Below are 16,979 nucleotides of genomic sequence, written 5' to 3'. Positions count from 1 at the left end.
ACTGGAAAAAGAGCATTAACACATTAAATTTAATGCAATCACTGCCATGAGGGAATTTGGATAATGCTTCAGTTTGGATACACAACTTTGCACTGTTGACCAATGGCAGGCTGTAGTCATAGTGCAGATCTAAATGTGTTATTACATCCAGTTTGATATAATGCACTTTTGACATAATTTATTTTTATTTTTTTTGTGAGGAAACAGGCTGCACTGATTTTCCAGAAAGCAATGAATCAAAGAGCTTGTTAGTTGTTAACAGGCTTGATAGATAAGATAACTTAAACTTAAATGAATTTTTCTTTGCTATTCTCTGGTGGGGCGGAAACTTAAGGAGTACTGAAAGATAAAGAAGAAATAATCAACTGCTCTCCCATTAAATTTATCTCCCAGAGAGCATTCGAGGCATCATTTATCATGTGATTAACGCCTAACCTCTACATGCTCCACTGACAGTTATATCAATAATCTCACGTGTCCCAGTGATATCTTAATATTTGAAAAAATGATTTCCAGCACAAATCTTATGAACATGCATTTGTTTCTTTACTATGATCTGCTTTTTGCCACAGGCTTCATGATTTTAAGAGGGAACTCAGGAAAAGTATTGTTGAGACAGAGAACAGTAACTTTTCCTCATAAGACTGACATTTGGCAGGATGTGATCAGAGTGTCGGCAAGAACAGTACATCGACAGTTACACAGAAAGGGTTATTACAAAGGCGAACGAACACTTGAGAGTTCATTGGGGGGGGAAAAACACAAGCACTGGTCTGTAAAGATGTGTGGGGGGGGGAAAGTACTACAGACAGATGAGTCATCCTTCATCACATTGTCAACATATGGAGGAAAGTATGGGTGCTGTACAATACAGTACAGACAGTACAAGGCTAAATGCTTGACCACTACAATGGTTATACTGTGGGGGACATTTTCTGGCACGATTCGAGTCCATTTGTCCCCTTAGAAGGAAAGGTCACTTTAAATCAATACAAATCAACACAGCAATCACCTTTATCCCATAATGACACATTTCTATCTTGATGAAAGGAAAATCCTATCCCCATCCATAGAGTATGAAGGGTCACCGAGTGGTTTGATGATGATACAAATTATGTGAATCATATGCTGTGGCCTTTAGCCATCAGATCTCAACTTAACTGAACTCCTATGGGAGACTTTGAAACAACCTCAAAACTCTAAATTAGGAATCTCTTTTTGAAGAATGGTGTCTTTCAAACTAAAACCTTCACGTTATTTTTTTCTTTAATTCACATCACCAATGAATGATTGGCCAAGCCCACATTTAAACCTCTTTGAAACAGAGAGCTATTTTAAAAAAAGGGGATATTCTCAAATAAGTGCCACATTAAAGTGAGATTTTGTAGTCATAATTCATCATTTAAGCAAAAGAAAAATCAAATCAGTCACATGTAAGTACAACCCAACAAACCAGATAAAATTTCAGGAATTCCAGATTAGGTGCCACTGATCATACATTTTTGGGGAGTGACATGTAGAAATTGCAGTATGTAAACCTCTGACACTGAGGCTCCGCTGTTCTCTTGGGATTTTCAAAACTGAACAAATGACAAAACCGGAAATATGATGTTTAAATTAGACTTAAGCTTGAACAAATAATAAGACGAGAAAATATGATGTGTACACTGAGTTTATGAATATACTGAACAGTCCTGTGTACACCCCAACCCAATGAAAAACCTATAGATCACAAGAGGCCTGGAGCACATCTCTCTCTCTCTCTGTATTTGTATGTGAGTTGAAGTTAAGGTCACCAGGGCCTTGCAGACACTGGGAGAGACGGTGCCTGGGACGGTGAAAAATCCCAGTCGCTGAGAGGGGGAAAGGAGAGCACCCCTGGTTGGGAGTGTTGGATCACACAGCCCTAAGCATAAAATAATGCTGACTAAGATTTTCCGACTGCTTTCAAAGAAAATGGGTTGGGTCTTTTAGGGGTAGGAGGAGAGTTGGGAGAAGTTTGCATAAGTATATAAGGGAATGTAACGCATTGTTTGTTAAAATGTCAAGATTTTGCTCACGGTTGTTCCTCTGCATTGAATAAGCATTGCTCACATCAGACTCTGAAGATTGAAGACTTTCTCCTTGAAAACCTTTTTTTTAAGACTTTAGTATTTAAACATGTTTGACTACATGTTTGACAAAGCTTCCTGATCAGCACTGGCCCATGGCAGGCAGACTGAGTCCCATCACTATTAAGATTGACAGTCTTTAAGTTGGTATATTGGTTTGGTTTGACTTTTGTGCTTCAGGGCACGAGGTCAGTCACCAGAGCGAGTGGGGTTCCTCTTTTGATGCGGCTTGTCAAGACTTTGGCCCTGACTTCCAGCAGGGTCAAAAGCCCGTTATGGTGGTTTTGTTGGCCACTTTGTTCTTTGTTGTCCTGATAGCGACTGGGGATGTGAATCAACCAGTCACTGGGGCAAAATGTGGTCCAGATACATATTTTAGTGTCGTCATCTGGAAGTGTGTGCTGTGGAATCCGCTGGAGGTCTATCTTCCCAATGGCCTCCCCCTGGGAACACAGACTTCAAACCATCCAAACAGACTTGAAAGATGTTTGTCTCCCACATCTAATCAGATGTGTCCTGGTGTCTTTTGCCCGGTGATCAAAGTGTCCCTGCTGCCAGCTTGGGGTTGTAAATGTTTTAACTTTCCAAGCAGGAGGAAGGAGATGAAAACCAGTTGTTCCTGCTGTTTCTTTGTTTAATGTCAACTGTGGCTGGTTGATCCAACATCCTAGACGTGTCTTTAAGTCATCGCAATAAATTGTTCTACTGCAAGGAAACTCATCTACAAGTGACGTAGATGCCCGTTGACTGTCAATAACAATGAGGCAAATTCCCAAAATTCCATCACAGGTTCTGCAGGTAACTCTTGCATCTCTTGTATAGAAGCAAAACTACTTTGCACCAATGACCATAAAGGGACAAACCAGGGCTTTTTGAGTATTTTAAACAATAGAGATGTTTGGTGCAGACCAAAGACAGCTTTTTTAGAACCTCACACCACCTGTAAGGAATGGTGGTGCAAATGTTAAGGGTGGGTTTACAATTTTACAATTCTACAATTTCATTTAGCAGATGCTTTTATCCAAAGCGACGTACATCTGAGAGCAGAGACAACACAAGCAAGGGTTTGCTTCTCTGCCTGAAGGACATCTTCTGGTCCTTGATTAAACTGAGATCTCAGGTCATCTATCAAACAGTTGAAACTGAACTTGTTGTCTTGTTATAGAAAAATATTGATGATAAACACAATAACAGATCCCCTAAGGAATTACTCAAAAAGAATTAATGGAGGGCAGATTTGAATCCCATTGAAATGTTGTTGACGTTGTGAATTGAATTTGGAAATGGTCAAAAATGTCAGTGAGCCAATGTCAAGTGGTAGATAATTATGCACCTACAAGATATAATTTAGCTAAAGACAACATTAGTAGCTTCTGAGTCCAAGTATCTAACTACATTTTTTTTTTCCTCTAGAAGAATATTACATCCATTACTATTTTTGTTGAATAAATGACCATGGATAAGAGGATCAAATGTTTGTTTGCTGTTCAAATATGTTTAAAAAAAAGTCAACAATTTTCATGAGAAGTGCTTATTTTTTCCACATGGCGTTATGGCTGACTGAAGATATGAACAATAAGTCTTACGCAGCTATGGATAAGAACATTTGAGGTAGCGAGTAAAAATACCATCCTCATGGAAAAAAAGCATGTTTGATAAGTAAAATATTTTTGAAGAGATGTGTTTTATTACATTTTCTTTGGCCTTGAAGGCAGAATTAAGCACATCTTCCGAGGTCATATTTGCTTTCATAACCTCAGGTCGGTTGGGGCTACTTTTTCAGAAGTGGAAAAACTGCGATTTGAGATGCGCCAATGCGTGCACATGCATCCACATGCTCGCAAATGCAGACACACGCGTATGCTAGCAAGGCTCCTGGGAGTGAGGGAACTGCAGACATTGTGGTGCCTTGCTCACTGTGGTCACCAGGGGACATATCGATCTATTAGAGACAATATTTTCACATGCTCACACTCTCAATGCAGTATGTCAATGCCACGATTAACATATTTTAGAAAATAGCCATAAAAGACCACTTCCTTAGAAAGCCTTTCCTCCCTGGTGATTTTTAATTTTTTTTTTCTATGACTCAGACAACATGATCGGTCTTGATATGGGAAAATTGCCCTTTATCTCGCTCTGAGTCCTTAAAGCCTGATGATAGACCTTACCCTGCATGAACTTATTCAAAGGCCTGAGCAAAAAGTTGGCAAAATACCTTGGATTTGAGCACTTATAGTTTCTCTGTCAGTAGTGAAATTGGCCATCAAGCTCCAGAGAGCTCGTGGCTCATCTCTTAGACTTATGTCTGCACACGTCCCGGTGGAGCCGCCTCAGTGCAAGTGTAAAACCCTGAAAGACATGGGGTGTTTGACATGACTTAAACTGAAATTGCAGAGGAAATCTTGAGTTTTGAAGGATTAGTAGATAAGGGTGCAGAAGTGGATCCATTCACACTGAAGATGACTCTGCAGCAGCACTGATTTTCCACTCTTAACTTTAAGTGCAGCGGGTGAGACGGCAACAATGCTTTCACAAATAGCTTTTACACTGTTTATAGATTTAAGGCACTCCAGTTTTTACAGTCTTTCATACGCCCCAACATGCTGCTTTTAACTGCCTCATTACTAAGCCCTACCCCCATTACTTAGTGTTCCATACATTTTCCATTCTCATAAGACAGTTTCAACAGGATCTGTTTTCAGCCTTATATTTCTTATCGACAATGACTAGTTTTGTCAGCTGAAATTGCAACTGATGCTTGCAGATTTTATCAGCTCTAGTGGCTGACTCAGCTTACGAGTTATAGTCCACGGTCTGGTCTGACTCAGCGGATGTAGACTGCAGGTGTAGGTCTGCTGCTGGCCACGCAATTCACGCAAGTTTCTTATCCCTTCCTGATATTTATGTGTTATAGTTTTCAACATCTCCTTCACAACAGGAACAACAACCACCTTTGGGCAGCCACCTACTCACTAAAAATATTAAGCAATGCTGAAAGTTTGGCTTGTGTTTTTGCTGTGAATTATCCATTTTAATGCTCACCTCCCTTAATGCAAATGTTCTGCTAAAACAAGTCTGTTAGTACTATTTTGTGTAAGAATCGTCAGTGCACTAGCCAATCAAAGACAATAGTGACTGGTTGAAATAAATACAAACACGTGAGAGCAGAATGATGGTGAGGTGCAGCCACACAGCACTGTGTCAGTACTAAAGAATATTCTGGTTATGGGAGACGAGTCCCAGTGTACCTTTGGAGACTTTCTATTTCTGTTCACATAGAAAGTTTTAACCCTCATTGTCATACTTTCCAAAGTACTTGAAAAGGTACATTTTTCAGCGACATCAGTCACTGTCAAACTAAGGACTTGTTTTCTTTGTCTTTGATCAGTGTAATCCTCCTCCATAGGAGTATTACCCGTTTCCAATAAAGAGCAGAGCTGCAGCAGTCAGTCCACACTCTGATAGCGTATCTCAGACCACCCACGCTGCTGGGAAATACTGCACAGTGGATGAAGGAGGTTGCAACCTGTCGCCCCACAAACTAATGTGACATGAAGTTTTTCCTTGGCTTTGGAAATAAAGCTTGTTATCAGTGTAGCTGTGGTAGGTAAGATAGTTAGCTTAACATGTGCAACACTCTCATCAGTCCTCACAGCTAGTCACAAGTGTCACTGTTCTAAATTTATGAGGATCTTGTCGTTCTTGGGAAAATACATGTTGCTCCTGTAGATCACACCAGATTTTACTTACATATACACACTTTCTTACACCTCATGCACATCTTTCTCACTCACATGTATATGCTCCCATCCTTCTTACTTGTTTACTTTTAATCTATGTTATGTTTATGTGTCTATTTGTGTCTGCAATGTGTATTTGTTCCTTCTGGCACCTCTTGGCCAGGCCATGTTTGCAAATGAAAGATTTTTACCTGCTAAAATAAAGGTCCAAAAAATAAAATAAATAAATAAATGTGCGGAGAAACTGTAGGAAGAATGAACATGTGAGAGATAAAGGTATGTAGAGATATTACAGATGATGTGTATTAACGTTTCACAAAGAATAACCTGACATGTATGTCTTCTGAAAATGCTTCATTTTGTACCTTAAAGTGTCAGAGGACAAAAGGAGAACACAGTAGATTTATAATACTCATTTAATATTGTACAATATTTTCTGTTCACCATGAAAACCTATTAGATACAATTCATTATGTGGTTCTTGGTTTTCTACTAAATTGCCTTTCTAATTATTATAATAGCTGCTTTTCTGGTTTCTAAGCCTCCCTGCAGGTGACAGCCAGCAGCCAGCGTTCACATTCAATTAGTCACATACAATTAGACTCATTGGTGTACTGATTAGATTTTGGTGGTCAAAGGTCAAAGGTCGAGTTGCTTGTGACCTCACAAAACGTGTTTTGTCCATTACTCAAGAATTCACAAGCTAATTATGACAACATTTCACACAAATGTCTATTAGGATAAGATGAAGTGGCATTCCATATCCAAAGAGGTCAAAGGTTAAGTCGGACATTTTTTACGCTTGAATAAAACATGAGAAATGCTTCCTACAATGACCAAGTGCCAAATATCAAGACATTTTTATGGCTCTATATATATCTACTGTCCTCCTCCCTAGGTGCTCTGTATAATCTATGACGATTTGGAGTATTGGGCAAACATGACTTTTAAAAGAAGAATGGAAACATTTTTCATCGTATCCCCATCCCCTTCCTGTCCATCGTTTCATCCAGATCCCATGCTGGTGATTTTCCCATACTGAAATAGACTGAACTGCTGTCAGCATCCATGTATAATGCATACCTTATCCTTCAATCTCTCTTTTTTTTTTAATCTAAAATTGAGAATCTATCACTGACTGTCGTGCGGTTTAATGATCACCAAGGACACATCAATGAGGACGTTGCATGCAACATGTAAATAATTTATTTCAATACAAATGTTACATACATTTGTTGTTTGTTTTTTTTAAATAAATACCACAGGACACCACATATTGTCACAGGCTCCAATACCTTAACAAACAGTGACAAGAACTTGTGCGAAAATAGCTTGCAAACATTTAGTAAACATTCAGCTGAGTGACAAAGACTTTTTTTTTTTTTTCACTCTGCGCACAGGAAAAGTTCACATGTGATAGGTTCTCATACAACAGCTGAAGCAATATTTAACCATCATAGAAAATTCACATTTACAAGTGTCCACCTTGAACAGCATCCGTGCCGAGATGCTGCAGTGATCCTTTTCTCATGACGCTTTATTTGGAGTTGCAGAACTTCTCACAGAAATAGTATGTTACAAGGCAGGGGGGGGAAACAGGCAAAATAGTTTGTACTTCATGAGCTCAAATGTGCTCTTAGTTGTACAAAGTCAGATGTTTCATGAAAGTGCTATACAGTGCGACTTTAAGTAAGTTAACAGCTTAATCTAAATCAAGTGGGAGTTGTTTTGTGGGGCAAAGTGACTCTTATTTAATAGTGGGGACTGTGAGGACAGTGTTGGCATTGCCCCACGTAAACTTGGATCACATTCAAACCTATCAATCCAAGACGCATGTTGTATAATTTAATGCGGAGTGTACTGCGTGATATGTGCACGCTACATTATAAAATATCCTCTAAGACTTGTCTGAAACCCATAATCCACTTTTAAAAGACCCCTTTGTTTTAGCTGAGTCAGTGTAACCATACCAGTGGGCAAAATAGGCAATCTGGGACCAGCCATTAGCGGGAGAACTGAATGTACATTGTCTGCATCAGTAGGCATGGTTCCAAACCATCAGCTGTGCTTGGAATGTGGTAGTGTCAGCTAATCATTCAAGACTCATTGCACATAACAGTGTTGTGTCCTCCAGCACAGGGGAGGTGAGGGCATGAATTACATGCCTTATTATACAGGCGTATTGATGAAACAGTAACCATTAATAACTCCGAGACAGCAGAGATGCAAGGATAGGCCACTGCCAGGAGGGAGCAGTGTGGATATATAGTTCATAACCTCCTCCACTTAGGCTAAAACAGATCACAAACACATCACCACAAATATAAAGCAGACATGCAAACCATCGCTTGCGCAGTGCCTCTAAAATGACATATGTTTTAGATACCGACTTATTTTAAAACCAGCATGGACTGAATTTAAAGCCACTGCATTAATTGATTGTGAGCGAATAAATACAACATATCAAAAAAAAAAGAAAGTTGGTCTAGAATCCTTTGTGCTTTGTGCATGCTGTACAGTGAAAATGTCTAAAAGATGCCAGGGAATATTTGTTTTGACATTCAACCCCTTGCATGTACTTTGCTGTAAAAAGTAAAAAGAAAAACAGAGAAAGATCAACATAGTGGAAAGCTTGTTTTTCACATGGCAAACACTGACGTATGAGGACACCATATTTACGTCTATTCCTAAGGTCTGTCACAACAGCACTGACCAAACCCAGCGATACAGTACATAGAGATTCCTCTGAGAGAACAAAGTTCACAGTTTTGATGGCGTCACCTGACCTTATCCGTGCAGAGGCAATGCGACATGCACTAAAACACAGGTCACTAACACCGATTTAGACTGGCAGAGAATCCCCGGTCCCCCCCCTCCACCTCCCGGCTTCAGTCGCTACATTTAGCATGCTGTCACTTTGATCAGAACATACTAGAGACAGCCAAACTGACGAGGGAAAGGGGTTACATCTGTGGCCACGCCTTCATTACCCCTCTTGATACTAATGATCTTGCAAGTCATTTAGAGTGGGGGGAAAGTGGCTGATTTGTCCTGAAGAGTAAGTGCTCATCGTCCACTAATGCTCGCCTCAGTATAAAACTGACATTTCCAAGAGCCTGCGATCTCAAGATGGGCGATAAGAAAGAAAGTCTAATTTCAGGTTAGCCCTTTGGAGCTCATCAAAACCTGCAAATTGGAAACTGTATACTTGGTAATCTTCTAATCTATTTCCATGTTGTTTTTCAGAGGGAGTTATCTGATTCTGCAGCTAAACAGCAGAGATAATTTATTTATTCGTGTTTATTGGGCTGGGCTCAGCTGGATTCAGGGCGTTTCCTGGAGACATCAAGAACTGTCTGCAGAAGAGCGACCAAAACTGACTGAAACAACTTTCACAGCGCTCTTCTGTGGACCCCTGAGTGTCTTATCTGAATGTTAAACGAGTTTGATTCAGACATCCTCAGACACTGAGGAGACTCTGGGAAATGTCAGGGAGTGGTGACAAAGGTGCACTATGCAGGAGCACTATCTCATCTCTGTTTATTGGCCTGGGTAGACACCAGAACCATGTCTCGGGCCTGGAACTTTGTTATCACTTGGCTATTTTGACGCACTGTTTATTATTACGTGTGGTTTGTACCCTGGTGCCATGACTGAGGAAACGGCTTCTCTGGTTTCAGTAAACACTGTACACGCTGAAACGCAGCAACCACAAGATTTAATAAACAAACAAGGCTTGTGCAAAGAAAGGGACAACTGTTACTGTTGCATAGAAGAAAATGAATGATTGATAGTTTTTCTTACGCTTCTCTGATGGCTGTATGATGCAACAAATAGTGATCTATATGTCACATAAAAGTTGACACAATGCAAGATGTGACAGGCTTGGGCTGTGCATAGCATAAAAAAAATGTGCATTGGAATTCATATAAGTAACAGCTGTAAGCTTTAAAGGTCAATACTCGGGATTAACCACATTATCCATAATGCCATCGGCTTTGCAATGAAAGATATTGGATATCTTAAGGGCTGATAAAAGAATCCGATTGATAGAGCGTACACAAACTTGCAAGTTTTATCTCATGACTAACTCTGGATGGCCACAGGCGTTTCTCACCAGAGATGCAGAGTACTGTGAACATTCATATCTCTGGTGCTATCTGCTGGAAACAGAAACGCAAAAGCAACAGCCTGCAAAAGACTGCAGCAGGGAGCAGGGCCTCACAACATTGCTGAGCAGTGAGGAGAGATAGAGTGAGGTTTGGCCACACCTGCTGCTGATCATCTTTCACACGTTGGCAATCATTTAAAAGAAAGAAAATAAAAATGCAAACTAACAATCTTACAATCTTGGGTGACTTGGAATGTATTTCCTGAAGCAAAGCACCAAAGATATTTTTAATCTTTTCATACACCTCATCCATTCTCTGATGGAAACAAGTTACTTGATATCCGTGCCAAATTGGTGTGCTCAATAGAAGCTGACAACCTCCCGCAACTTTGAAATTCAAAAACATTTTTCATGTCAATAACAATTATGGGGTTTTCTTGAAGAATTCAGGGTTAAATATCATGCCCATGAACTCAGCTGCAGCCAGAGAATTGTCAGGTATACAATCCACAGCCCATTTAGTAAAGTAAATAAACAGCTGAGATACTGCCCCGGGGTAATCTCCTGGGGAGAGCGAGTTAATGTGAATGTCAGTTAAGATACTTATATTGAAAAAAAAGTGATGAGGTAGATGTAAAGTCAATATAATCAATGTAACAAAAAGGAATAGTGATCTACCTACAGTATTTACTCACTGTGATTGAACAGGGAAAAGAAATGCTTTCCTCAGATGAACATGGTTTGTACAGTTTCTTTACAGAGATTCTGCCAGTCACTCTGACTGGCCTTACCTTCATCAGTCATTTGGGGAAAAAAAAAAGAAAAAAAGGTTTATGATAGCAGTGTAAACACATGTGGATTTCCCTGCTCACAGAAGTCTCAGAGCTCCAAGTTTACAGGGCAGTTGTTACAGTCGATAGGCTTTTGCTGCAATTCCCGTTTGGATCCACTGCTTTGTCCACAGCACCACCGACCACGTCTTCCTTCCCAAGACACCCTTCATTGGCATCACTGTCTTCTGAGCTGTTCTTACTCCTCCCCTGCTGCTCGCTCTGCCAGCTGTGCCTGCTGTAGATGTATCCATTCACGTGTCCGGGGGTGCTGAGGCGATTCCTCTTCATGCAGAGGATTTCTTTGAATGCATACCTGAATTCAGGACTCCGGCAGTAAATGAGCGGGTTAAAGGCAGAGTTCGCATAACCTATCCAGTTGAGTATCCTAAATGTGAGGTCAATGTTCTCCACCTCCCATATGGCCACCACCACATTGAGCAGAAAGAATGGCAGCCAGCACAGAGTGAAGATCCCCATGATGATACCCAATGTCTTTAGGGCTTTGTGTTCCCGCAGGCAAAACTTTACCTTTTTGTGGACACGCCCGTTGTTGGCCTCTAGAGATTTTAAGTTGCTGTTGTCGCTATTATGAAAACGTCCAACGCTTTGGTCGATCTTCTTCAGCTGGTTCTTGGCCTCCTGGAAAACGCGGCTGTAGACAAAAACCATGATGACCAAAGGGATGTAGAAGGAGATGATGGAGGAAGTGATGGCGTAAACCATGTTGGTGTAGAACTCGCAGCAGTTACTGTCCTTAATGCAATCCTTGGCTTTCTGATCATCTGATATCCACCACTTCATGTGGATGGGCAGGTACGATATCAAGCCGGCGATGACCCACACCAGCACCACCACAATGCGAGCTTTGCACTTGGTCAGCATCGACTGGTAGCGGAACGGAGAAGTGATGGCCAAGTAGCGGTCTATAGCTATGACGCACAGGGTCTCGATGCTCGCAGTCACACAGAGCACGTCAGTCGCAGTCCAGAAGTCGCACCAGAAACTACCAAAGTGCCAGGTCTTGAAAATGATGTAACAAGCACCGAAAGGAACCACGATGAGACCCATGACGAGGTCGGCACAGGCCAGGGATGTGATGAAACAGTTGGTGACATTTTGGAGACGCTGGAAGCGGGCGATCGCTGTTATGACCAGTATGTTGCCAAAGACGATGCACAAAACCAGTAAAGACATGATCATGCCCAGCAGGATCATGACTGCCTCACTATAACCTTCCTCACTCTCAGTTGGGTCTGATGACGAGTTCATCTCTGCACTCACATTGAGGTACACCGGGGGGGTTGTACTTCCCATCTGAAGAGACCATATGTGGACAACACACACACACACACAAAGAAGCGGATTTCATTATTTAAATGCAAAAACTGCCTGGAAATAATAAACACTGTATTCATAGAAATTAAATTTGCATTTAAACCTTGCACTGACTAAGAAACTAAAATTATACCACCAAAACCAATAAAACATTGCAACCTAGGAGGCTCCAGCAAGTTTTAAAAAAACGTGTCAAACAAGTCAGACAGAAATATAAGAACAAACCTCCACAGGTAGTTGTGCTGCTTCCTGCCTCCCATACAAAGTAAAAATATCACTGCTCAGATAGTTCCTTCAAAATAGTGAAGATCACATGTCCTTCCTACTTTCTGTTGTTCTTGATCTCCGTACGTCTCACTAACTCGGTCCCTCAGTTGAACAGTGTTTCTTCTAATGTGTCTCCCAGGCTATTTGTCAGAGCCCTTATAACATGCAGTGATGACATCATGGTCAGTGCTCAGCCAATCAGACAGCCAGCCTGCGGAGGGTGCTGAGAGCTCTCAGGAGTTTGAACACACTGTCCCTGCAGTCGCTGCTGCAGGGCTGCATGAGACACAAGCTGCGAACACAAGGAAACGCTTCTGATATGGCTTGTATTTTTTAAAAAGCATGTGCTAAATTAGTTTTAGAATGTTTTGTGTGTAGTCCAGTGGTGCAGTCCCGGCCCTGAGGGGTGTTTTAAACTTCTCTCCTGTTAGTCTGGATTGTATTAAAAGCAGGTGAAGCTTTTTTTTTTTGACTCTTTGTAAAGGTTGGGTTCACAGGTTTTCCAACTGGCAAGTTAAACCAACACCACCGTATGATCTATGATTTTCTGGGAAGTTTGAGTTTTATCACTCCTCTTGTCCTGACAAAACCTTGGCGTGCTAGTGTGTTATTTGTTGCCATAATATTTTACCTTTTTAACATAAAAATGTGCACTACAGCACAAACTATAAAAGCAGAGTGAGTCATCGCAGATACATTCAAATAAAACACTTATGCTTATGTGATGCTTAGGATTAATGTCTAAAGGTTAAACTAGAAAATACTCCCTCCTATTTCTGGTTTGACTCTGCACCCGTGGCCCTGCAGCTTGACACCAAAAACCTCTCACACTCAAAATAGAAAATATGTTTTCAGGATTCAGGACAAATTTGCATTGCATGTGAAGATTTGCAAAGGCTTCCTAATAAAAACATTCAGCTAGTCATTGGGAAGTTTCTCTTTATCTGGAAACCTATTCAAATTCTGAATAAACTGTATTATCTATGTGTTAGGCAAACATAGAGCTCTGAGTTGGAACCAAAACTGTGGCACAAACTGATGAAAAAGAGGAACTGATCAGCAACGGTAGGATGTTTTCTTTAGCCCTGAGTCAGCTTGACAGTTCCTCTCTAAGTAACCATCACTATGTATAGATATTGTTTTCTGCTCAAACATAGCAGAGTATGTATATAAGGAGAAAGCAAGTTAAGATCTTATTTAAATCGAGAGCTAAACTAAAATACATGGTGAAAGCTCGTACATGCAAGTCATCAAAAACGCCTGCGCTGTAGATGGAGTTTTCCAGTCAGAATTTATTCTATTTCTGTCCTCATGCGAGACTACTGCAGTGAAATAATCAATGTTGATTCAGACATTGCACGTCAATACACAAACGCGTGTCAGGCGTGCCTTTGTTGTACAATAATTTTGGTGGAGCTCTTTTACAATAATCACCACTCGAGGCAATTTTGTTGAAATACAGTACAGCAGGAGATCAAACCAAGATTTTGAATGCCATCCGCATTATGTTAGAACATGCATCACAAACGGGCCTCTGAGGAAATGGATTTCACTTCAATGTGGGTGTGTGTGCTTGTGTGATACAGGTCTATGCTACGCTCACTGAGGGGAGTGATGATGGTTTCCAGAGCTCTGACCCTTCAGTGAATGCAGACGCCAAAGGCACTGTGCGCCTTCCATGTACTCCACAATGAGCTCTCACAGACAACATATGACTCATGACGCAAGAACAAATCCAACCAATGGCTGCAATGATATCAATCTAAATACTCAGCATTCATACGAATGTAAGAAATTATTTTTTTATAACACAGGCTTTTAACATTAATAGTCCAGACAGCCATGCATCACCTCCTGCTATTATTTTTTATGCTGCTTTTGAAATGATCCATCCATCCAAGCACACTCACATTCACACCTATGGACAATTTAAAAACCACCAATTAACCTCAACATGTTTTTGGACCTTGTGGGAGGAAGTCAGAGAACCCTGAGAGAACCCACGCTGCACGGGGAGAACATGCAAACTCCACACAGAAAGATCCCGGGTGTCCTTACCGGGACGCGAACCGCCGACCTTCTTGCTGCGAGGCAACAGTGTTACCAACTACGCCACCTTGCAGCCCCTTTTAAAAACTAATACTAACTTATAATGCCCGTATTGTGGAGGTAAATGAATCCATCTTTTTAGGAAAACTCTCACTACTCAATGGGATTACCATAAAATGTGTTACAGATATTTATTGTGTGAATTCTGCTGATCTTTGTGACCTTTTGACTTGTTAAACACTTTGTTCCATGACAACTTACACTGGCACGTTTCCATTAACATGAATATGTATGTTGCCAGAATTAATTCAAATGTTTTCATGACCTTCAGACTTGTCTTCCTATGGTTAGTCTGAAATTTTTACTAAAACATAAAAAAGATGAATATGTGTATCCACACATTCCTCTGAAATTGAGCAGCATATATCTTTACTCCCTCCAGGACTAAAACTTTACATTTTGAGCTTCTTTCTCTCATGTCAGCGAGGTGAAAAAAACAAAGACTGCCATGAAATATGCTGAGCACACTAATCCTCCACACTGAATGTACTCATTTGATTTCAGTGAGCCCCACAACTTTATCTCTTGCACAACACATGACAAGCCCACCGTGTTTAGCTGCACTGCTGATAAGTCGGTACGTTATCAGGACCTTGCAACACATACAGTAGGATCGTGGCCGTATGTTAAACACTGCAGACCTCAAATGTCTTGTTTGTTGCATTGCCATCTGAAAAGACTTTGCGTTTGTCTGCTTATACTTCACAAAATGTTTTTAAAAAGTAAAATAAACTGTAAAGACTTGATCAAATCTACACCCTTACATAATCCGTTTATTTTCATAGAAGGGCCTCCTTCAGTGTTATCTGCTGATGTTGGCTTTGAGCCCTGAGCTCCTTTATGTTTGCTACTTGGAGTACATAGAATAGAATAGAATAGAATAGAATAGAATAGAATAGAATATAGTAGATTGGAGTAATTCAGTATTATTCATTTGTATGCATCTGGTCCCAGTCGGTCTGTTTACTGGCTGACTGTGAGGAGACTCACATTCTCATCTCAGCCAACTTCTGCACGATAAACTTCACATCACTCCAGTTTAGACAAGCAGTGTATATGCTAAATGTAATTTCTGTTCAGTGTTGTGCTTTGGAAAATGCAAGTCCTTATGTTCAATTAATCATGACTGGTTTCCTCTGTCTGTGACATCTGTCTTCCTGTATCCTGTCACTTCTGTGCTGAACTGTTTCACATTTGGATAACTTTTTAACTGTCTCAGATCATTTTGTTCTCACAAATTGTCTCTGTTCAGTCAAACACTGTTATAATAAATCAATCTTCTGTCCTCGCTGTTTCCTTCTTGTTTCCCACGTTTATTCTTCTTCATAGAAAGTTGTGATGTTGACCTGATGACTCCCACATGCTGCTCCCACTTCCCAACACCATATTTTTCCTGTAATCTGTGAGGAACAATACCTGGAGGCATTGTTCCTGTAGGGAAAGGTTTCGGGAGCATGAGAGGAAATGAGAGGGTCTAATTTCTCTCTTTCACTTGTTCTCCTAAATGTCAAACGGTTATACTGAGAAGAAAGGCAAAGCCAATGTCCTTTTAAATGCACAAATAATTGATTCTTCTTGTGTCCGGACTTCACCTCTCCAGCAAGTTTCGTAAAGTTCAGCTTGGTAGTTTTTGCACAAGTCAAAAAACAAACATGTAGACAAATGAAAACACAAACAGCCAAAGCTAATATAGTTTCTTGCTGGAAGTTACAAGAGAAGATTGACACCACTCTCACAGCCGTACACTAGGACAAAATACATTTACAGGCTAGAATTATTGTCAATTCCAGTCATCGACAGTGGACAAAAAGGCAAAAAAAAATTATATTAAATTCAGAACAAGCTCTTCTAATTGAATGCGATGATGTGAAAAAAATAATAATAATAATTTTCTCTTCTGCTGACTGTTCAGTCGTGTCCTGTTCATTCAATCTCTGTCTGATTCCAGGAATTATAGTTCTGGTCAATCATGTTCTTATTTAATTCTGTAGAACAAAGACCTCCCTCTGGGGAGTAATCCTGAGCATGGACCACTAATTGGTTCTGTGGTGAAGGCCTCCAGGGGACTGCGGATCGGTTCCACCCAACAATGAATGGATGTGTGACCATCGAAAAACCAATCAAATATTCAATGCCATTTGCACTTTCATGTAAACATATTTGCAAAGTGTGTTCTTGCTGCCAGTGCTTAGCATCCGAGCTGTGGTTCACACAATTATAAACAGCAGAGCAAAACAATTTTGTCTATCTTAAATAGATGTGGCCATATATAGACTAAACAGCTACTGACCGGGTGTACAAGTCATTGTTCACTCAGGTTTCGCCTTGATAAAGTTCAGACGGAGGAAGAGGTTGTAAAAACACTTTACTGTGCTATTCAACGACTTTTGGCCCGTGGCTTCTAGAGAGAGCTCAGTATATACAAAGCATAAATAAAAAATGTCTTTATGAGGGTCTGACCAATGTAACA

At 40.5% G+C, this 16,979-nt stretch overlaps 1 protein-coding gene across 1 annotated transcript; it reads right to left on the bottom strand.

Annotated features, from left to right (window-relative positions):
• Window positions 1–7,044: 7,044 nt before the first annotated feature.
• On the bottom strand, window positions 7,045–12,484 carry adrb2a (adrenoceptor beta 2, surface a). The gene is made up of 2 exons (XM_008279579.1): window positions 12,359–12,484; window positions 7,045–12,112 (listed from the first exon to the last, which is right to left on the bottom strand). Exon 2 carries the CDS (start codon window positions 12,110–12,112, stop codon window positions 10,859–10,861), a length of 1,254 nt encoding a protein of 417 aa, XP_008277801.1. The 5' UTR covers window positions 12,359–12,484; the 3' UTR covers window positions 7,045–10,858.
• Between the last annotated feature and the right edge of the window lie 4,495 nt (window positions 12,485–16,979).

Source organism: Stegastes partitus, unplaced genomic scaffold (assembly GCF_000690725.1).
Source record: "Stegastes partitus isolate 25-593 unplaced genomic scaffold, Stegastes_partitus-1.0.2 Scaffold164, whole genome shotgun sequence".
Taxonomy (NCBI): domain Eukaryota; kingdom Metazoa; phylum Chordata; class Actinopteri; family Pomacentridae; genus Stegastes; species Stegastes partitus.
Note: the sequence above shows the minus strand (reverse complement) of the source record. Positions and strands in the feature narration are given on the sequence as shown.

Coding starts and splice junctions, on each gene's coding strand:
- adrb2a (XM_008279579.1), bottom strand. CDS start 12,112: ATGGGAAGTACAACCCCCCCGGTGTACCTCAATGTGAGTGCAGAGATG.